Source organism: Podospora bellae-mahoneyi (genome assembly GCF_035222275.1).
Source record: "Podospora bellae-mahoneyi strain CBS 112042 chromosome 1 map unlocalized CBS112042p_1, whole genome shotgun sequence".
NCBI lineage: Eukaryota > Fungi > Ascomycota > Sordariomycetes > Sordariales > Podosporaceae > Podospora > Podospora bellae-mahoneyi.
Genome location: NW_026946359.1, coordinates 2,146,870 through 2,167,270, shown reverse-complemented (window position 1 = coordinate 2,167,270; position 20,401 = coordinate 2,146,870). Strand labels below are relative to the sequence as shown.

At 52.9% G+C, this 20,401-nt stretch overlaps 8 protein-coding genes across 8 annotated transcripts; 3 read left to right on the top strand and 5 right to left on the bottom strand.

Annotated features, from left to right (window-relative positions):
* Window positions 1-35: 35 nt before the first annotated feature.
* Window positions 36-2,461, top strand: QC761_106770 (uncharacterized protein; the record flags this gene model as incomplete). Its single annotated transcript, XM_062873944.1, has 4 exons — window positions 36-218; window positions 274-1,071; window positions 1,145-1,270; window positions 1,326-2,461. The coding sequence occupies 4 exons, from the start codon at window positions 36-38 to the stop codon at window positions 1,935-1,937; spliced, it is 1,719 nt and encodes a 572-aa protein (XP_062737036.1). The 3' UTR covers window positions 1,938-2,461.
* Window positions 1,944-4,561, bottom strand: hxk1 (hexokinase). The gene is made up of 4 exons (XM_062873943.1): window positions 3,546-4,561; window positions 3,082-3,492; window positions 2,577-3,031; window positions 1,944-2,525 (listed from the first exon to the last, which is right to left on the bottom strand). The coding sequence occupies exons 1-4, from the start codon at window positions 3,702-3,704 to the stop codon at window positions 2,102-2,104; spliced, it is 1,449 nt and encodes a 482-aa protein (XP_062737035.1). The 5' UTR covers window positions 3,705-4,561; the 3' UTR covers window positions 1,944-2,101.
* A 219-nt stretch (window positions 4,562-4,780) lies between these two features.
* Window positions 4,781-5,014, bottom strand: QC761_0007280 (uncharacterized protein; the record flags this gene model as incomplete). Its single annotated transcript, XM_062871855.1, has 2 exons — window positions 4,781-4,817; window positions 4,884-5,014. The coding sequence occupies 2 exons, from the start codon at window positions 5,012-5,014 to the stop codon at window positions 4,781-4,783; spliced, it is 168 nt and encodes a 55-aa protein (XP_062737034.1).
* A 302-nt stretch (window positions 5,015-5,316) lies between these two features.
* Window positions 5,317-6,059, bottom strand: QC761_0007270 (uncharacterized protein; the record flags this gene model as incomplete). Its single annotated transcript, XM_062871854.1, has 2 exons — window positions 5,317-5,904; window positions 5,931-6,059. 2 exons carry the CDS (start codon window positions 6,057-6,059, stop codon window positions 5,317-5,319), a joined length of 717 nt encoding a protein of 238 aa, XP_062737033.1.
* A 1,241-nt stretch (window positions 6,060-7,300) lies between these two features.
* WDR6 (WD repeat-containing protein 6) lies at window positions 7,301-10,928 on the top strand. Its single transcript, XM_062873942.1, has 2 exons — window positions 7,301-7,426; window positions 7,505-10,928. Exons 1-2 carry the CDS (start codon window positions 7,415-7,417, stop codon window positions 10,835-10,837), a joined length of 3,345 nt encoding a protein of 1,114 aa, XP_062737032.1. The 5' UTR covers window positions 7,301-7,414; the 3' UTR covers window positions 10,838-10,928.
* Window positions 10,929-10,968: 40 nt separating this feature from the next.
* PEX1 (Peroxisome biosynthesis protein pex1) lies at window positions 10,969-15,019 on the bottom strand. The gene is made up of 2 exons (XM_062873941.1): window positions 14,710-15,019; window positions 10,969-14,638 (listed from the first exon to the last, which is right to left on the bottom strand). The coding sequence occupies exons 1-2, from the start codon at window positions 14,824-14,826 to the stop codon at window positions 11,045-11,047; spliced, it is 3,711 nt and encodes a 1,236-aa protein (XP_062737031.1). The 5' UTR covers window positions 14,827-15,019; the 3' UTR covers window positions 10,969-11,044.
* Window positions 15,020-15,139: 120 nt separating this feature from the next.
* Window positions 15,140-18,301, top strand: MCM7 (DNA replication licensing factor MCM7). Its single transcript, XM_062873940.1, has 4 exons — window positions 15,140-15,488; window positions 15,587-15,849; window positions 15,914-17,986; window positions 18,049-18,301. Exons 1-4 carry the CDS (start codon window positions 15,440-15,442, stop codon window positions 18,124-18,126), a joined length of 2,463 nt encoding a protein of 820 aa, XP_062737030.1. The 5' UTR covers window positions 15,140-15,439; the 3' UTR covers window positions 18,127-18,301.
* Window positions 18,302-18,509: 208 nt separating this feature from the next.
* Window positions 18,510-20,338, bottom strand: QC761_106720 (uncharacterized protein). Its single transcript, XM_062873939.1, has 2 exons — window positions 19,385-20,338; window positions 18,510-19,325 (listed from the first exon to the last, which is right to left on the bottom strand). The coding sequence occupies exons 1-2, from the start codon at window positions 20,019-20,021 to the stop codon at window positions 18,514-18,516; spliced, it is 1,449 nt and encodes a 482-aa protein (XP_062737029.1). The 5' UTR covers window positions 20,022-20,338; the 3' UTR covers window positions 18,510-18,513.
* Between the last annotated feature and the right edge of the window lie 63 nt (window positions 20,339-20,401).

Genomic DNA, 20,401 nt, shown 5'->3' with positions numbered 1-20,401 from the left:
CCAGAAGAGAAAATCAAACTACCTAAGTCAGCAAAATGCCCGTCAAGGTCATCACCACAGAACTCGGGCACTCTCTCCCACCAGAGCAGCCTCACAACATCACCTTTCACATTCCCGGCTGGGAGACAGCCAAAGCCCTCCGCAGAGGTGACCCAAACCTCTTGTCTAAACTCAGCTCCATCTACCCCCGTTTCGGCCCATGGTGTGAAGTGCGCCAGGTAAGCGTTCCCCTTTCCCCTTGTTCACTCACCCATCTTCTAACTTCACCACCAGCTCTCGACCGCCCTCCACAAAGCCCTCTCCCTCCCAGAAACCTACGGCCTCATCATCTTCGTCCACCCCGACTCCTTCACCACCGCCCAACGCTACTCCTCCGACGGCAAATGGCGCAAACCGGAGCACCTCGTCCCCCCATCCGACCTCTGGTTCCGCGTAGTCGAAATCCCCATTTCTTCCGAGGACAAAGTCAGGCTGTATATCACCGCCTTCCCCCAAAAGCACGCCCCGGGGGTAGTAGGCACATGGCAAAACTACGGCTGCGGCATCTCCTCCCGCCTAGCCGCCGCCTGCCTTGCCCACCTTGACTCCCTTGCCATCCTCCCATTTACCGCCACCGGCGCGGACGATGTCTCCCTCCCCAACATCCCCGAACCAACCTATCTCCCCTTGACCGAAGCCCACACCGGCCTCAAGTCTCGCATCGTCGAGCTAGCTCAACGCTCTCCGCTCGACAAGGAGAAAGCTAATTTGTTGTCACCGGAGAATGTCTTCCTTTACCCTACTGGCATGGCCGCCGTGTGGAGGTTGCACAACGCGCTTATCACCCTTCGTCCAGAAGGGGAGATTGTCGTTTTGGGGAGTGTGTTCCACAACAGCTACCACCTCTTCGAGGAGTCACCCAACGGGATGAAGCACTTTGGGAGCTGTGACGCAAAGTCGAATCTGTTTGACGAATTGGAAAAGTATCTGGAGGGGGAGAAACAAAAAGGGGGGAGGCCGGCGTATTGCTTTGCCGAGTTCCCTTCTAATCCGATTCTGGTCTCGGTTGATTTGGTTAGGTTGAGGAAATTGGTACGTCGTCCAGACAGATCCAACCCCCATTTTCTTGTGGGCAAAAGCACTGAACTGACAAAATATGTGCTAGGCCGATAAATACGACTTCCCTATCATCATAGACGACACAATCGGCTCCTTCGCCAACATCGACGTCCTCCCCGTCGCCGACGTCATCGTAACCTCCATAACCAAGTCCCTCTCCGGATACGCCAACGTACGTCTCCCCCTTTTCCACCAGCCCCATCCCCTTTTACTAACATCTTCCACAGTGCATGGGCGGCTCCCTCCTCCTCCCCCCGTCCACCCCCCTCTCCCTCTCCCTCTCCCCCCTCCTCACAACCACCTTCCGCAACGAGTACTTCCACCCCGACGCCTCCCTCCTCCTCTCCAACTCCCAATCCTACCTCGCCCGCTCAGCAACCCTAAACTCCAACGCCCTATCCCTAGCCACCTACCTCAACTCGGAAGCCCAGGACCCCTCCTCCCCCGTAAAAGCAGTTTTCTATCCCCCCTTCCTAGACACAAAGTCCAACTACGACGCCGTAATGCGCGCGCCAACTCCCGAGTTCCCTAACCCGGGGTACGGCTGCCTTTTGGCCGTCGATTTTGAATCCCTCGAACTGGCAAAGACATTCTACGATAACCTGTCCGTATACCAGGGTCCTCACCTCGGCGCCCACCTTACTCTTGCCTTCCCCTTCAACGATGCAATCTGGGGCGTTGAGCCAGAGGCGGCGGAGTACCTCAAGACTTTTGGGGCGAACCCAGAGCAGGTCCGGGTATCGGTTGGGTTGGAGAGTGAGGAGGAGCTGATCGATACCTTCAAATACGCCGTGGAAAAGGCAAAGGGGGAAAAAAAGAGGCTGACAAGTCAAAACTGACAACAGCAGATATTATGACAAAATGAAGCCCCTTAATTCAACGTTCTAAGCTACTATAATCTGTGATCAACGGAACTGAAACCATCTGCTACTCTTGAACTTCGTAATCCGTATGCTCTGCAATCCTATACCCAATCTCAACAAACACTCCAAAACACACCCGCTTAGTGGAAGTTCTCCGGGTGCAAAATTCCATGCATATTCCCCTTTTTCACCCTCTCCAGTGTCAAAGCCGCAATCAATGCAGCGCCCACACCGCTTCCATCCTCGGCGGCCAAGATCTCGATGGGGTCGTCATCGTTGGGATCCGCCTTTGCGGGCCAGTCGAGAATCTCACGAAGGGCAGCCGCACCGCGCTTCTTGAAGTGAGGGTACTTGTTGAATACCGACCCGTCAGCGCCGACATGGCATTCTTTGTAGCCCTTCTTTTTGCTGATGGCAGCAACGCCGCAGGCCGAGAGACGGGCGGCACGGGTGCCAATCAGCTCGGCAGCACGGCGGATAAGCTCGAGCTCTGAGGGGTTGGGATCGATGCCAAGTTGGTTCTGGAAGAGCTCGCGGGTCTCGGACAGATTCTCGAACGGGTCACTGTACTCTGGTTAGCATTCAACATCAATCAACTTCTGTAAATAAACATACTCCTCAATGGCCGACAGGAATGACGAGTCAAGTGTGTACGGCCTCCGTAACTTCCCGATATCCTGTCCGGCAAAGATGTTGACATTATGGTTGTCATGCAGGTCTACCATGATCAAGCGGAAGATCTCGCCCAGGTATAACCCTGCAATCATCTTCTCAAATGCCTGTTGACCGGGGCGAGGTGAATCCGTATCAATGGATTCATCGTAGGGAGTCCGAGGGAGCACCTTATGCTCATTGTCGAAAGCTCCCCACTCGCAGTTGATAGCCATGGGGGTATCGGGTGGGAGGTTAAGGTGCGCAAGCTTAGGGATAGAACCACAGTCCTCCATGTAAGCGGCATTGCAACCGGTGCCAAAGATACAACCAATCTTCATCTTAGTGTCGGTGTACGCAGAGGCAATGAGGGTGCCGGTGGTATCGTTGATAAGAGCAGTCAGCTTGATTGGCACGCCCTGTGGATCGTCAGCATATCATCGCTCATCCCTTAGCCTCCTAGACATACCCGCTCTTGAAGGGCCTTCTCAAACATGGGAACAACATTGCGGCCCTCAACACCATCGATATCGAAGCCCTTGGTCCACCGCTGAAGGATGCCCTCATCAATGTAATTTTGAGTGGCAGGGTAGGAGAAGGTGAAGCCTAGAGGGATCTTGTCGAGCTTGGCGACATCGCCGTGGTGAGTCTGGATGAACTGCAACAAGCACTCGGCAATGTATTCCCACAGATCTTCAGCCACACCTGTCTTGAGCTCCTCGGGCATGCGGTACTTTGACTGGATAATGTCGAATTCTGACTTTTGCTCCGTCAAAGTGATCTGGCAGACACGCAGGTTGGTGCCGCCCATGTCAAGGGCCAGGTAAGTACCGGTCTCATAGCCAGTGGGGAAGGACATGACCCATGTTGGGTTCATGGGCTTTGACGCATTAGCCGTGAGTAACACCCAACATTGGCTCAAGATAAACTTACGATGGTCCCGCCCTCCTTGCTGAGACCCTTTTCGAGTTCATTGACAAAGTGGTCGGTAATCTGTTTGAGCTTTGCCGTATCAACCGTGAACAGCTCCTCAAGGCGCTTAATCTCCTTGAGCAGGTCCTTGGGGACTTCGACAAACGAGCCTGATGACATGGTCAGTTAAGAAGCAAGGGACAAGAGCGCACAGGCCTTGCCCTGTCGACTGGACTGAGAACTGTTGCTGGAGAAAATAGAGTGGTGTCGGTAGGCGTGGCTCTTTGACAGAGGAATTGGGTGGTGTTGGTTGACGTTGTCAGGATTGACCAGGGATCTCATGCCGAAGAAAGACATGGCTCAGGTACTTATTTGTAGGGCAAGGTAGGAGGCTGGGTACCTAATGCAGGCCAGAGTAGGGATCGAATATAGCGATTCGCAAAAAGGGTACTTTAGGAAGAAATATGCCAAGGCAAAGCAAGGTGGAGAAATGCTGGGAAGCCTGATCGGATAGGTTGGTGGTGTGTTGGTGACTGAGCATGCAGAAAAAAACCAGAAGAGTGAGTGATGTCACATCATCCAAGATTATCGCGGACGGTACACAGATAGGGTCTTCACTCCAACGTGACTTCCGCTTCGCCTCTTCCCGGATGATACGCACGCGACACGGCACCAAAAACCACACAAGGCGCTGGGGGGAAGAACCACTTGGCCCTTCCGAGTATACAATCAGACGGATGGCAGGAGCAATTGTGCCTGACTGCATCTTGTATTCAACAAAAACAATAGGCAGCAATGAATAAAGCCGAGAGGGGTTATGTTGGGCATGGAAAGCTGTTGGAGATTCCCGAGCTGGGGTTTGGAGATTGCCACCAACTGTTTACGTACCAGTGCCTTTTCGGGAGGGAGGACGCTTGGGACCAAGACCGACCATTATGATGTTGTAATTGGAGTTTGGGTAAGATATGAGGCTGGCACGGCTGGATAATCTTTGTCTTGCCAACAGTTGAAAAGGAGCTGACTGAGATTCGAGGCGGTGATGATGCTGGCGAGTCCCGCTGTCTCCGCTCTTGCCGCTGCCAGGGGTCTCTCGAGCAGGGGTAAGCTACCCCGCGGTGATGGCCCAACAAGCACTGACCTCATAGGACCCCCACACCCCCACTGGTTCCCTATTTCAGCCTTTGATGGGTTAGGGTTGTTGACTGATTTGATATCTCAATTCATTTATTTTAGAGAATTACTATCCATCAAGATAGTTAGTCCCACATGCTATTAACAGCATCGATCTCCATCCTGTCAGAAGCTTCAGCCGACACCTCCGGAATTGGTCCTTCGACGTCATATTTCCATCCAACATACTGATCCTTGTCCCGGGATACCCGCATCACGGCCATGTAGCGTTTGCGAATTTGAGCTTCCATATCGGCCTCAGCCAACTTCTTCACTTGCTGGGCCTCCAAGAGGTGGAACATGGCCCTCGCCAACGACATATGTGGCGGGGTTCGAGGGAGAACCCCAATGAGTTCTTGTTTCAAAAGTAAGTAGAAGGAAAGATGGCGGTTTGTAACACCCACCAATGAGTCTTGTAAGCTCAGATGAAATGAGGGGGGAAAGAAACCAGCCCATGCCCACTCCACGAGACCAATGAGCTCGTATTTCACTCGTCCATCATCGGTTTCAACCCCTAGGACCATGATGTTCTGAGGCCTAATGTCGTTGAGGCAGAAAACAGTCTCTTGCCTCCTTTCGGCAAATTACTAGGGCATCCCAGTGGTATATATGATCGATGCACTTACAACTTCCGTATATCATCATCGTTGATTCTGATCGAGTCCACATGTTTTGCCGTACATTCCAACACAATGCCGGCCGGATCAGACATAGGCTTCATGCTGTTAAATCGGTTTACGAAGATGTTCTTGAATGGCTGGTCAAAGTCGAACACTCGCAAGAGAAAGGCCATGAAAAAGGCCTCTGTTTCCAGGAATCCCGACAATGAGCCCCCGAAGTAAGCCTTGGCAGCCTCCGTAAGTTCTTCCTTTCTGTGCTCGCCGAGTGATTTCTGGAGGGTGTTCTGGACTTTGTAGTCTGAGATCTTCAAAGATTGAAGTGAAAAGAGCACCTCGACCAGGTTCTTGACCACAGACTTCCGATTCTCATGGTCCATCTTTTCCCAGATGTTGTCCAGGGCAATTCCTTTGCCAAGTTCCATGACCCAAAACTGGAACTTTCTTGCTTGGTCATTGGTTGCCTCACCGATTTTGATGGTTGCTGGAACAAGGTGTTTGATGCAAGATGCGGCTATTTTTTGCATAGCAGCAACCGTGTAAAACGAGGGTGCCGGCTTGTCCAGAGCGCGGAGGCGCACAAAGCATGAATTCTGGCCATGGTCAAGTTTTTTAGTACTAAGGCTTTGAAGACGCAGCGATCCCCGTCCTGGCGTACGGTGGTCAGCCTTAAAAGCACGTTTTTGCCAAATATCTGGCTCAGGAGGCTGTTGTCGGGTACTACATTAGGGTTATGAAAGGTGGCCATGATTTGCGATAACGTGGGTAAGTTGGTGCAATGAACGGAAACTGATCTATCTTGATTATATGGGGAATCTTATAGTGCTCGCCTCCTAGCGAGCAGTTGGCTGGAGTCAGTGAGCAAGCACATTCTCCAACCGTAACATCACTCAAACTTGGGACAAGCCTCTAGCAAAGATGATTGATACTTCAGGATCGAGATGTGGTTTGGCTCATCGTACCCATGTTTACGTAGAAGCCTATAATGCAAAAGCCAAGTGAGCATACGCGTAACAACAACACAATTATTACGAAGAGGCTAGGGTGACATACGCTCGGGAAGCGACTGGGCAATTTGACGCTGATGAATGGTGCTTGTTTCCACGCTAAGTCTTTCTGTTTGTACTTTTGGTGTGACATATGTGTCTTGTAACTTCTCGTTTCACTCCTCAACCTCTGATCTCCTCTATCTTTCACCTCACAATCAACCCAGCATATGGCCGAGTTTCGGGTCACCAGAACACCATTAAAAGGCCATATTACCCAGTTCAATGAGACCACCATGAACATCATGATGCCACATGATAGATACCGTAATGACACCTTCACATTTACCAATGATGCCACGTCAATGGAGCGCAAAAGCCTGCTTGAAAAGATTCGAGAAGTTGTACATAAGAAAATGCAACGCACCGAGTCTCCCTACCTAACAATGTTTCTGTCATCGACATTTCCATTAACCATCACTCGACAGCCCTCACCCACAAACTACAACCAACACTACGTACATAAAAACACACAATTCTTACGACCAACAAGCTTTCTTAGACACAATGCCGGGAGTCCCGAGACATAACGTCTGCCACCATCAAGGACGGCCATGATTGCGGCGCAGTCACCGGCAGTAGCTCAGAGGGAGAGGAGTCTGGAGGAACGAAGAAGTAACAAGTGGGCTTGAAGTTGTTTTATACGGCACCAGTCCTGATCAATATGAAGAATTTGGTCTGCCATGTTAGCTGCCCACCCACTTGGGCAATTTTTGTCTTGGGTTACACGGCCTTTAGGTTGGAAATAAGAAGACTTTATTCATCCCACCTCACAGCAACTTGAACCCTAAGCATAAATGTGGAATGATGCCTTGACCATCCTCGAGTTCACGAGTTGAAGTTGAAAGGGGTCCATGGACCCACTCAGGCAGGCTGCCTGGGTGGGTCACTATTGGTGCGTGCTTATTGGCCGAAAGTTCTCACACCCTGAGCCTTTGCTTCCCTCACGCTCAAAACCACACCACTGGCACACGAATAACGCTCACACATGAAAATGATTTTATGACACCTATGAAGACGAATCACATTGTCAACGGGTACTTCTTAGGTCATCATTATGTCTCAAACGGTATGTTGGCTTCAACCTACAAACTCTCGTGAGTCACTCACACACAACCCGAACCCCCTCACTAACTTGACATCTCAGAGCACCCCTCATCCTCGAACTCAACTACAACAGAGCTTTGTGCTCAGTCCCATCACCGCCCTCGAGATCTATCATGCCGAGTCCAACTCTTCATACCTCCTTGCAGGTGAAGACACCTGGCTCAGAATTTACGACGTAGCCACCTCTCGCCTCGTCAGCCAACTCAGAGTTTTCAACTCACAGCCTATCCATGGAATTCATGCTTGGAAATCTGAGGATGGCACCCCAACAACAGAAGGGGGATTCTTGATTTGGGGTGGGCAATCTGTCATGGTTCTCCCACCGTCGTCAGTTGCATCCCTCATTCAAGGAACCGCCCCTACCGAGTTACCCACCGAGTTTCAAGCGCCAGACTGGATCTACGATGGCATCCTCTTCTCTTGCAACGGCGAGACTCTGGGCGCGCTAGTCACCGCTCATAACGAAATTGTCACTCTGAAACTCAGTTCAGACGGAAACCTCCTCGAGCTAGGGCCTGTGGTGTCGCCATCGAGGCCCATCCTGTATTCTGCAAACCTCACGTTTCTGGGCGACAACACCATCCTCGTAGCAGGCGGCACAGTATTCGGGGAGATTATTGTCTGGAAATTCTACCTGGACTCTTGCAGGCCGTCTCAATGGGAGGTGCTATACGTGTTTGGTGGACACGAAGGGTCGATTTTCGGTGTTACTATATCACCAGAGCTCGAATTTAGCCCTGGGTCAAAGTTCAGGCTACTGGCAAGCTGCAGTGACGATAGGACGATAAGGATATGGGACATTACTAATCGACATCTCGTTGTCGGGGAAACTGGAATGGAAATAGATTCAAAAGCCCTTGGGGAAGCGAGAGAGACCGGTTTTGGTGGTAATTCGGAAGTGAAGGAGGAGAACAAAAACGACTCAACAAGATGTGTGGCAGTTGCCATGGGACATTTGTCAAGGATATGGCATGTCAAGTTTGGGGAATACACATCAAGATCAAATGGTCCCATTAATGTGTACTCATTCGGCGAGGATACTACAAGACAAAAATGGGAGTTGAGTCTTGACTTGACTGGGTCGGAAGGGCCAAAGGGGGCTTTGAAGCACCGCACGACTGACAGTTGCCATAACGGCAAGAATATTTGGTCCGCTGCTGTCTCGAATAGGGAGGGACGGGCTTCCATAATAGCCACTGGCGGAGCGGATGGAAAGATTGTCGTTTCTGGGGGTTTGTCAAATTCAGCCTCCGAGGGTGGCTTTGAGGATTTTGATCTCAATCTTTCTTTTGATGACGTTCTTGAACACATTCAAAAGAACCCAGAGACTTCCTTAATGAGCCCCCTGCCGAAAGGAGACCCCAGGCAAGCCTTTCAAAAGTACGCCTTCCTGTCGGATTCCAGGATGGTTTCAACCACATCTCCCGGGAGGATATTCATGGCCGATATCCAAGAAAAACCAAAATGGAGGGAGGTACAGCTGCCTACTGAGGTTGTGGCTGATTTGAGGTCCTACAATGTTATGAAGACCGTGGCTGCGGACACAGTTGTTCTCGGCAGCGCAGCTGGAAATGTCTATGTCTTGCAAAGCGAAAAGCCAATCCGCTCTGTTGGACAATTGCCGGGAAAGATTCAGGATATTCTCCCGCTTGTGGCCGCCGATGCTCAGAACTGGCAGGCAGTCGTCACGGTGCTGGGTGCTGACCGCGCTTATATTCTCAGTTTCAACGCTTCAACAAACGAACCAAGCTTTGGCGATGTTACCCTTTCTCTCAACGAAAACTACATCCCTACAGCGGCAGCTCGAGTTGGTTCAGTTATTATGCTGGGGTCTCGCGTCGGTTTCGTCACCTCCTATCCCAACTCGGGAGACAAAACCGATGTCCTCTTCCCAGGGTGCTCCTACCGGGATCCCAAAACCAAAGACGCCATTACCGCCATTGTGCCTTTGCCTGGATGTTCCCGCGAGTTTCTTACCACATGTCGGGACGGAATATACCGCATGTACACCCTTAGGGCGGACAATCGTACCTTTAGTCTCCGACATGAAATCTCACCGCCTATGGGCATGATCGAGGGTGCTTGGTTCACCACAGCCGAGAACCCGGAACTCATCCTCCATGGATTCAAAGGAAAACAGTTCATCTACTACAATGCTACAACATCCGCCGTCCTAGCATCCCTTGAATGCGGCGGCGCCCACCGCTCCTTCGCCATTATCTCCGCCTTGACGAACCCCAACGCCCTTCGCCTGGTTTTCACCAAATCCTCTCACCTCCGCTTCTACTCACAATCGTCCACCTTCCTCAGAACCATTAAAGAAGGCGGTCATGGTAGAGAAATCCGTGCTGTAGCGTGCAGCTCCTCGTTCAAGTACATCGCCACAGCAGCAGAAGACACCGTGATCCGCATCTGGACACCCTCGCCAACCGGACAAGGTTTCAAGTGTCTTGCCACGCTAGAGAAGCACTCCTCCGGCATCCAGTCCCTCCAGTGGGAGGGTGACAGCACCCTCGTTAGCTGCGGCGGAAGCGAGGAGCTCTTCATATGGGACATCACCCGTCTCGAATCAGACTATGAGACCATCGCTGTTAAATGCGAAGCTGTCTGGAACTTCCAAAGCAAGGACAAAGACCTGCGGATCATGGCCTTTTCCTGGTCAACCAACTACATCGGGGAGTACCACAACGAGTTTGCGATTGCGCTTTCCAACTCCACCATCCAGACGTATGCCTATGGCGAAAGGACTCAGGAATTCGAGTTTGGTAGCGAGGCGAAATATACGGGCGCTTGTCCGACGCAGTTGCGATTCTTGTCTAATGGAGACATCCTGGTCGCGTATACCGACGGCCACATCGCCATTTGGACACGTCCAGACCAGAACATAGACGCGGATGTTGGGCACGCGAATAACTCGCCGCTGGGGTTGAAGTTGTTGCTGAAGGTGCATCAAAGTAGTATCAAGTCTCTTGATGTAGTTGATCTGGAAGACTGTCACTATGTTATCTCCACGGGTGGAGACGATAACGCTCTTGTCATCACTGATTTGAGGATGGAGGAGAATGATATGAAGTATGTGGTGAGTGGGCGGTACAGGGTGTCTTCTGCTCACGGCGCGGCTGTGACGGGGCTGAAGATTGTGAGGGATGATACGGATATGATTGAGGTGGTGACGGTGAGCAATGACCAGAGGATCAAGCTTTGGAGAGCGGTACCTGGAGAGGGCGGACAGGGGATGAAGATATCGCTGCAGGATAATAGGTACAGTGGGATAGCTGATGTGGGGGATGTGGAGGTTATCGAGTCAGGGAAGGTGCTGGTGGGTGGTGTTGGCATGGAGGTTTGGGATTTTAACCCGTTCAAGTGGCTATGAAAGGACAGAGGAAAGAAAACAGAAAGGGGCTAGACAAAAGTTCATTTTGCACCATACATCAGAAAGATTTCTCGCAATTGATGACTCGCACAAACCAACCTCTTTGGCAGCTTTTTGAACATAACCCAAACTTGCACGTCTCTAATGATTTTGATTACACACACTTATACACACTTATACACATTAATTACACCCCCCACACGCCCTCTACATCAAACTACTCCTCCCCCCAATTTCCATACTCCCCTGCCCATCCTTCATTTCCCCACTCCTCCCATCCACAAACTCCCTATAAATCCTCTCCAGTCTCGCTCTCTCCGTCCTAGAAATACTAGCCCTCGTCTCCTCCAACGCCTTCTCCAAGTGCGCCCACTTAATCACCACCTCCTTGTTCCCCCCAGCATCAACCTCCTTCTTATCCTCCAGCTGCTTCTGCCCCGCTGGCGCAACCTTGCTCCTCTTCCTCGCAGCTTTGATCCCCTCCAACTTCCCCACAATAGCTGCCTGTTCAGCCAGCATCTGCTGCCTCGTCTTCGGCACCCCCACATCTCCATTCACCTCCTCCTCCCCATACTTGAACTGCAAGAAATCCCTCGTCCTTCCCGTCCCCTTGTTACCCTTCGCCCCCCTCCTAGTAACAACCGTGGCAGAAGTCTCCCTATCCCCCAAAACATCATGAATAGCCTCCAACTGCGCATTACTAACCAACGCTTGCAAATCCGCCCCGCTGAACCCGTCCGTCCTCCTCCCCAACTCCCTCAGCACCCCCTCATCCCCCCAAACTTCTTCATCTACCTTCACTTTCCCGGCCAACGCACGGATGATATCCAATCTGTCTTCCTCGTTGGGAAAGTCACAGAGCAAACTCTTGTCCAATCTTCCCGGTCGTAGCAACGCAGGGTCGATCAAATCCGGCCGGGAGGTAGCAGCGAGCACGTAAACACCAGACAGTCCTTCCGCACCGTCCATTTGCGTCAAAAGCTGGTTGACTACTCTGTCTGTCACACCAGTCGAGTCGTGGCCTCTCTTGGGGGCGATACTGTCAAACTCGTCAAAGAACAACACGCACGGCTTAGCGGCCGAGGCTCGGGCAAAGAGGTCGCGGACGGATTTTTCAGAGGCGCCAATGTACTTGTTCAGAATCTCTGGTCCCTTGACCGAGATGAAATTCAGGCCGCACTCGCCCGCGACGGCAGAGGCGAGGAGGGTTTTGCCGCAGCCTGGGTAGCCGTATAACAACAACCCTGAACGGAGCCGCAGGGGGCATTGGGCGAAAATGGGGGCGTATTTGGTGGGATACTGCAGTGTTTCCAGGAGGACCTGGCGGGTTTCCTGGAGACCACCGATCGAGGCAAAAGTCGTGGTGGAGGATTGGAGGGTTACGTTTCTGAGGGAAGCAGGGGTAAAGCCTTTCAGGGCGGAGGTGAAGTCCGCGCGGGAGAGGTGGATGGTGGTTAGGTTTGGATTGGGGACGTTGGAGGACAGAGAAGAGGTGACGGAGCGGGAGAGGGCCTCGTTGCGGGCGCGGGAGATGAGGAGGATGAGGTCGCCGGGCATGTAGCCGTCTGTCTGGCCGGCGATGTCGAGGAAGTCGAGATCGGCATCGAGGATGAAGCCGCTTGGTTTGGCGCGAGTGTTTTGGCGTGGAGGGCGGCTGGGACCGTCCATCCAGCCGTCTCCGTCACCATCGGTGGCGCTGCCATCTGCGGTAGTGGGGCGGCTGATGTCTTCGAGGTCATCGTCGGTGGCATAGGAATCTTCCGGAGAGACGGAGCCTTGTTTGGTGAGAGCTTCCATGATACGACGTCTGGTTTCCTTGTCGGGAGCGGCCAGGTCGACAATCTCACGAACGATGTGACCGCCTACGAGGACGTTGTGAAGAGACTCTTTGCCCTGGCAGGTGGCCAGCAAGACAACATTGCTGTCCCGGCCGCAGTATTGTTTGACCATGGAGCAAATCGCCTCGCTGATCTGCCGAGCACGGGCATTGTTGTTGCCTACTTGGAGTTCTGTCTCTGCTGGGCAGAGCTTGTCCAAATCATCAAGGATCACGAGCGCCTTGCCACCAAGCCTGGCACCCCAGCTGGCAGCCATAAACAGACGGTTAAGGGTCTCCTTGATAGTGGTGACCCGGCTCTCATCACCCAAGAGCTTTGTGCAGGAAAAGTAAGTGGTGTGAAACAGTTGAGATGACCGCAAAGCATGGGCAATGTGTTGTGCCACACAGGTCTTGCCAGCACCCTGACCGCCTGTCAAGAGAACTGAAGACATATGCATAACATGAGTCTTGAGCTTGTCAAGCAACGAGTCGATGCCTACGAGCAGAGAATCAGACGGTTCAGTGGCTAACTCAGCTTCAAACTCAGTAAGCCAAGCAGGCTTAGGAATTGGTGGTTGAATGGAGATGGGCAACCTCCACTCTGATCCCAAGATCCAGCTTAGGGGCTTCTTGCCACTCTGAGAGGTTGGCTGAGAAGGTTCAAATCGGACAACAGCACCTTCCCAACCTCGTGGGAATGTCATGCCATCGTGAACTCCGAGAACCTGGCCATCCGTCAACGGTCCAGCCAGCAATGAATTACCCTCGGTGCCATAGATATGTTTGACTTGATTGGCACCCTCTTCGCGCTCGGCTTTCGACTGTCCACCAAATTTGAGGCCTGCTGATGTCGTAGGTTTTGTTGTTTGAAAGGGGAAAACCTTGATTTTTTGAACCGAATCGCGGTTGATTCCCTCCTGATCTGGCGTCTTCTTTGGCAACGGTGTAGGGGCGGGCTCAATCTTCACAACCCCTCCAACAAGTCCCTGGCAGCCGAGAGCGGCACACAGACTGGTTGAGAGTGCTGCGGTCTGTCCATCTGGCGGCTCTTCCCAAGAACGCAGGTGGGCAATGATTTTGGTGGATGCTTTGGATGCTGGGTCTGCCTCCTGAGGTTGTGTCTGCGAATCGAGCGGTTGTTGGAGTCCTGCGGGGCGCACCAGACTGACCGCAACATAGTTCACTCCTTTCAGCTCCTTGGTAAAGAGCATATCCGTATCGACCCACACACTGAGATCGTCCACCTCTACTCCCTCGTCAAACCACTCCAGGCAGTTTTTCTTGTCAACGCTGCGGAAAAACAGAACTGGCCTTTTCTCTTCTTTGACACTTTTCCGTCTGGAACTCCCTGTGCTCTTTCCACTCTTCCTCGAGGCACCGCCCACACTTCTGTTGTCCTTGCTACTTCGTTGCTTTTGCCTGGTCTTCGGGGCCACGATAACCTCGGCGTCGGGGGCGATCTTGGCAAAGGGGGCATCTGCCGACAGTGGGGGGTCGAGGGAGAGTACTTTAATGCTCGCGGTCGACGTTTGTGAGAGGTGAAGCGTCAATGGATGCGCACCAGCAAGAACGCCTCCAGGCGCATAAGTGGGATTTGGTACCGCGCGGATCTGGAACAACAAGTTGTCCTCCAGGAAGCTACCATGTAACTCAATCATCTCCCAGTCCTCGGGCGTCAGAGGCTCAATGTTGACGGTGGTCGCCATAGGGGGGTCGAAGTGTATCGTCGCTGTGACCTTTTGTCCATCCTTCAACCCCACGGTTGCAGCCAGCGTTGCGTCGATTTCCACGAGGGGAACTTCCTGATCACGGCCGCTTCTCGACCCATTGATACCGTTTCTGTCCACGATCGGGGCGACTCGGCGCTTGCTGGGCATGCCGGTCCATCCTAGGTAGATGGACTTAGTGGACGATGCTGCAGCCCCTGAGCCAGGAGGGGTAGGGACGCGGTAGGTGAGTTCGACAATGACATTTTGAGCGGGCTAAGAACACAATTAATATCATTAGTCACATAAGAGCTACAGACTATGAAAAGACAAAAGAAAGCGCTTACAGTGTTGACGTTGGCGAGCAAAGAGGCCAGCGACTGGGGCAGGTTTGCAAAACAGTTCTGTAGATGTACCAGTGATATTTCGGCAGCCGTTGACTGCGCGTTCTTGCGCGGCGCCATTGTATCTGTTATTGAATTCGGTCTGGGCTTCTGGGGTACCGCGAAGAGAGGAACAAGAACAGAAAAAACAATTGTAGTATGTACAGATGGTGTTGCACACGGAGGGGACGCCGTTCTCTCCGGCGTTGAAGAAGATGCAGCTGATCGGGTCCGCTTTCGTAGCGCATGGGATAGCGCATCGGATGGATGCAGCTCACCTCGGGGCAGCTCTCGGACGGGGAAGGTTTCCCGGCAATCAGCGGGTGGCATGTGCCGAGGCAAGCTCCGACCATCAAGGTCACCGGTCCTTCTTGGGCTCTCCCAGCTGGCACCCGTCCGACAGTGCCCCTCCACAGCTGATAGCCTGAACATGGAACACTTTTAATTGCCTCTTGGCCCACGACACGTCTCGCTCCGTGCCTGACCGCGTTCCAGCGCGTGCCCCCTGTCAGGAACATTGACAGGGGCATTGGATTGGCAGTGCCCGGCCTCCATCCCGCATCATCCTAGCGCCAGCAGCAGGTGTTTTCTTGATCATCTTCAACTGAAAGCCCGACTCCCATCCCCGTCCCAACAACCATATCAACACTGCGACCCAGCGCATCCCGGGCGCAAGTAAACAAACGTCGCAACCATGGCTCTCTTTAACATGAAAGCGCCCGTCGAGTACGGTGAACAGCAAGGTGAGCGCGGCCCAACCATCCCTGAAGAAAATTTGGAAAACAAATCAAAACAAAAACGAAGGCGGTAAAATATCAACAGTGCGCTAACGGTGGAGCAGAGGCCTTTGAGCATTTCCTTACCGATTTCAAGACGTCGCCGCAGGAGACCATCACCACTGCGCTGGGAAACATCACAATTAATGAGGACGACCTGAGCGATGATTATGATTTTATGGATGAGGATGACGAGGCGGGACAGCAACGGCGCCGCCAGCAAAGGAGAGGAGCCAAGGAGCCTGTACACAAATACAAGCTGATGCTCCAAGAACTGGCCGACAGAAAGACAAACGAGGTGGTAATCGAGCTGGATGACATCCATACAGTGTGTTCTGCTCCTATTACGGCCCCTTTTCGACATGAACATTTTCTAATGACCCATGATGCAGTTTGAAGAGGACTTGGGCCTGGAGCTCAAGCTCGTTGAGTCGATCGAGAAGAACACAAAGCACTATGTCGAGATTCTTTCGAGGGCCATCGACAAGTTGATGCCACAACCAACTCAGGGCCTTACTTTCAAGGACGATGTGCTCGACGTATTAATGGCCAACCGGGCCCAGCGCAACGCGGATCTGGTTGAGGCCGCTGAGAGAACTGCGGACCCAGCTATGCTGAACGAGCAATACCCTGCGCAACTCACCCGCCGATACACCCTTGTCTTCAAGCCCAGAACCGCCATGTCGGGCGAGCCCCTGAAGGCACTCTCTGTCAGACAAGTCCGTGGCGACCACCTCGGACACCTCATCACCATCCGCGGCATCGCCACCAGAGTATCAGACGTCAAGCCTATTGTGCAGGTCAGCGCCTATACTTGCGATCGCTGCGGTTGCGAAATTTTCCAGCCCGTGTCCGATAAGCAGTACGGTCCCCTCACACTGTGCCCGTCGAAGGATTGTAAGGAAAATCAGGCCAAGGGTCAGCTGTACCCATCATCAAGAGCTTCCAAGTTCCTGCCCTTCCAGGAGGTTAAGATTCAGGAACTTGCCGAGCAGGTGCCCATTGGTCAGATTCCCAGGACACTTACCGTACTTTGCTATGGCACTCTTGTGCGGAAGGTGCACCCTGGTGATACTGTTGATATTTCCGGCATTTTCCTCCCAACACCTTACACCGGTTTCCAGGCCATGCGCGCTGGTCTCCTGACCGACACTTACCTCGAGGCACACGATGTCATTCAGCACAAGAAGGCCTACGAGGATATGCAGATCGATCCCTTGATGGAAAGGAGAATCGCCAAGTCCTTTCAGTCCGGCAACCAGTATGAGTACCTTGCCAAGTCCATCGCCCCTGAAATCTTCGGTCACCTCGACGTCAAGAAGGCACTCCTGTTGCTGCTTGTGGGTGGCGTTACCAAGGAGGTTGGTGACGGTATGCGTATCCGTGGTGATATCAATATCTGCCTCATGGGTGACCCAGGTGTGGCCAAATCTCAATTGTTGAAGTACATTTCGAAGGTGGCTCCTCGCGGTGTTTACACCTCTGGTCGTGGTTCATCCGGTGTCGGTCTCACTGCTGCCGTCATGCGCGATCCTGTAACAGATGAGATGGTCCTCGAAGGTGGTGCCCTTGTCCTTGCTGATAATGGTATCTGCTGTATCGATGAGTTCGACAAAATGGACGACAACGACCGTACTGCCATCCACGAAGTCATGGAGCAGCAGACGATTTCCATCTCCAAGGCCGGTATTTCCACCTCTCTCAATGCCCGCACGTCAATTCTGGCCGCCGCCAACCCTCTCTATGGCCGTTACAACACCCGTCTCACCGCCGTTGAAAACATTAACCTCCCCGCCGCCCTCCTCTCCCGTTTCGACGTCATGTTCCTGTTGCTCGACACCCCAACAAGAGAAACTGACGCCCAACTCGCCAAGCATGTCGCCTACGTCCACATGCACAACAAACACCCCGACATCGACACCTCGGACGGCTTCGTCTTCAGCCCAGCCGAAGTCCGTGCCTATGTTGCCAAGGCCCGCACCTACCGCCCTGTCCTTCCTCCGAACGTCGCCGACTACATGGTCAAGACCTACGTCCGCCTCCGCAACCAGCACAAGCGCAACGAGAAGAAGTCTCAAAATTTTGGGCATACCACCCCCCGTACTCTTCTCGGCATCGTCCGTCTTGCGCAGGCTCTCGCCCGTCTCCAGTTCAGCAACACGGTTAAGCAAGAAGATGTAGATGAAGCGCTGCGTTTGATCGAAGCCTCGAAGGAGTCCCTCGCTATGGACGATGGGAACCGGACCGGCAGAAGGGGCCTCAACGCCAGCAGCAAGATCTTCAATCTTGTCAAGGGTCTTGCGGACAGTGGCGCTTGCCGGGCGGATGAGATGGAGGATGATGAGGATAATGAGAACGAGTTTGGTGTGGAGCTGAACTTGAGGAAGGTGAAGGAGAGAGTGATTGCGAAGGGTTTCACGGAGAACCAGTGGATGACTGCTTTGGAGGAGTACACAGATTTGAACGTGAGTTTTGATACCCCGACTAACCTTGATTTGAGACACTATGCTAACAAGAGAATGAATAGATTTGGCAAACAACTGGCAATGGGTCGAGGTTGGTGTTTATTGTGGCGGATGATAGGGAAGGTAGCCAGGAGCTGTGAGAGTCTTTCGAAGCGGTGAGATTTTGACTGCGTTTGTGGCGTTTTATGTCTTGTCTACTAGTTTGGGTTTGATGGGTTTGGGAAACGGATACCAGAGGTTTTACCATTGGCTTTGTCCGTATAGTGTTTGTAGGGTGAGCTAAAACAAAAAACATCGGAAAATATTCTACCTGTGCCCTTCTGACGCCCCTCAAATAAGCCATGCCAACTTATCCAGCATCAAAAGCCGACAATTCTTTGGGAATAGAAATCATTTCCAACGTAAACAGCATTCAAAAACTCTACAATACAATTTTTCATCATGAAGCCCATACTATCTATCCCTGATGATACACAAATATACATTTTATTCCCCACCCCCCTGATTTTTCGAACCCCCAATCATCCCTAAATCTTCATCGTCAACAACGCCGCCCTCTCCATCTCGCCCAAAACACCGCACCCACCCAACGTCCACTTCTCACTCACAACCTGCTCATCCACTGTCGTCCTCAACAACCCACTAGCAGCCCAATACTCCATCAAACTCCTCGCCTCCCTCTTCCCAATCTTGTTCACCTCCATCACCTCCACCGTCTTGAGCACCTTCTCCACTCTATCATCATACCCCTTAAAATAAGGATCCCTCACTGGCGGCTCGGGCGCCTCCTCACCCTCAACAACCTTGATCTGCTCCGCCAACCTCTGCTTCAGCGCCAACTCCATGCTCGGAATCCGCGGTCCGTTGTTTCTGTTTGTCGCGGCGATGACGGCACCACCGGACGGGAAGCGGGTGTTGCCCGCCAGGGCCTCGGTGAAGAGCCTGACCAGAGACAAGTCGTGAGAGTGAATCTGGTCAAACGAGGCAGAGCGGTACTCGGACATCTTCATGATGTGGGGGAGGTTGTCCATGCTGAGGAGGATGGGGGGCCGGTTGACGCCCTGGGCGTTGAGTTCGGACCAGAGGGCCTGGAAGACGGACCAGGCGCCCTCGGCTTCTTTGGCGGCGTTGATCAGGGACAGGAGGGGCTGGTTGACGGTGATGTTTTGGGGGAGCTCGTTGTGGTTGGAGACGGAGAGCAGCTTGGCGAGGATCTTCTCGTTGGCCTTTTTGATGGATTGGAGGAGCTTGAGGCAGTAGTTTTGCTGCATGTAGAGGGTTGGGTTTTCGGTGTTGGGGATGGGGGCGTATTCGGTTGAGCCGTTGGTGAGTTCTTGGGCTGGGGAAGCGTGTTAGTTGGGGGGTTACAAAAAGGGGGAGTGAAAAAGGGGGAAATACCATCTGGGAAGTGAATCACAATCCAGTTGTTGAGGTAGGCGTGTGACTGAGCCTGGAGGAGCATGGTGCTCTTGCCCGAGATCTTCTCACCGGTGAGGACAATACGAGCCGTCTGCTTGTTCTCAACCGCCTTCTCCATCTTGCCCGTCAACTCGACCGTCTCCTTCCGGATTAATGTCGAGGGCTTTCTGAACAAGCCCCAAGTCTGTGTAGGCTGGAAAGCCTCAGTGGCGCGCAGTTGATCCTGCAGCGCAGGGGGAAGTGACACAATGCTGCCGACCTTGTTCTCGTTCGACAAGCTGCTTGCCTCCATCTCTGTCACCCACGGTACGGGAAAGGCGTTGTCGTTGCTGAGGACAATCTTCTTGCGGAAGGCCTTGCGCTCGCCTGGGAGAGGGGGCTTGCCCCTGTCCTGGGTGTTCTTCTTCTTGATCGTCATCTTCCTGCCCGCACGGTACACCCTCACCGACCGGTCCTGGTGCTCGGCGCTCTTTGGCTTCGCCGGCAGAGCATTCTGGACAGCAGTCGTCGAGAAGGGAGCCGCCGTTCTGGGCGCAAAGACGGGCACAACAACACCTCTCGAAGCTCCTGCCACTGATGGCCGGCCAAGGCATCTCAGGCAGTTGCTTGCCGACATTTTTGCGGGGTTTATTTTGTGAATTTCTGTCTATCGGTAGCAGGGCGCTCTATCGCATCGTAGGGGGCCGGTGTCAGGGGTCGTCGGCGTCGCCAATTGCACTTTACGGCCCGGAAGCTGGTCCCGCTTGTCGAGCAGCCTCCAAAATCTCTGAACTCAAAATCAGACGGCTGTGAGGTTCTTGAAGCACAGACCACTTATTGGCAGTTCAAAGCCAAGCAGCCGTTCGGTCGAAGCTTGGAAAGCGACGCCAATCAAGCCGGGGTTCTTCCACATTTCTGCCCCGCAATCTCCAAGCTGTTGGGTTTCTGCAGCTTTTGACCGCCCAAATTTTCAGAAGCGCCTCCAGTTTCTTTGCTTGCCATTCAACTCTAATCGCA

Bases quoted from the DNA above. Each gene is read 5' to 3' on its own strand.
- PEX1 (XM_062873941.1), bottom strand. From the start codon at position 14,826: ATGGCGCCGCGCAAGAACGCGCAGTCAACGGCTGCCGAAATATCACTG. The intron at 14,639-14,709 runs GTAAGCGCTTTC...TTGTGTTCTTAG, and splicing joins TGCTCGCCAACGTCAACACT to CCCGCTCAAAATGTCATTGT.
- hxk1 (XM_062873943.1), bottom strand. From the start codon at position 3,704: ATGTCATCAGGCTCGTTTGTCGAAGTCCCCAAGGACCTGCTCAAGGAG. The intron at 3,493-3,545 runs GTAAGTTTATCT...AATGCGTCAAAG, and splicing joins GCAAGGAGGGCGGGACCATC to CCCATGAACCCAACATGGGT. The intron at 2,526-2,576 runs GTATGTTTATTT...ACCAGAGTACAG, and splicing joins TTCCTGTCGGCCATTGAGGA to TGACCCGTTCGAGAATCTGT.
- MCM7 (XM_062873940.1), top strand. From the start codon at position 15,440: ATGGCTCTCTTTAACATGAAAGCGCCCGTCGAGTACGGTGAACAGCAA. The intron at 15,489-15,586 runs GTGAGCGCGGCC...ACGGTGGAGCAG, and splicing joins CGAGTACGGTGAACAGCAAG to AGGCCTTTGAGCATTTCCTT. The intron at 17,987-18,048 runs GTGAGTTTTGAT...GAGAATGAATAG, and splicing joins AGGAGTACACAGATTTGAAC to ATTTGGCAAACAACTGGCAA.
- QC761_106720 (XM_062873939.1), bottom strand. From the start codon at position 20,021: ATGTCGGCAAGCAACTGCCTGAGATGCCTTGGCCGGCCATCAGTGGCA. The intron at 19,326-19,384 runs GTATTTCCCCCT...ACGCTTCCCCAG, and splicing joins TGTGATTCACTTCCCAGATG to CCCAAGAACTCACCAACGGC.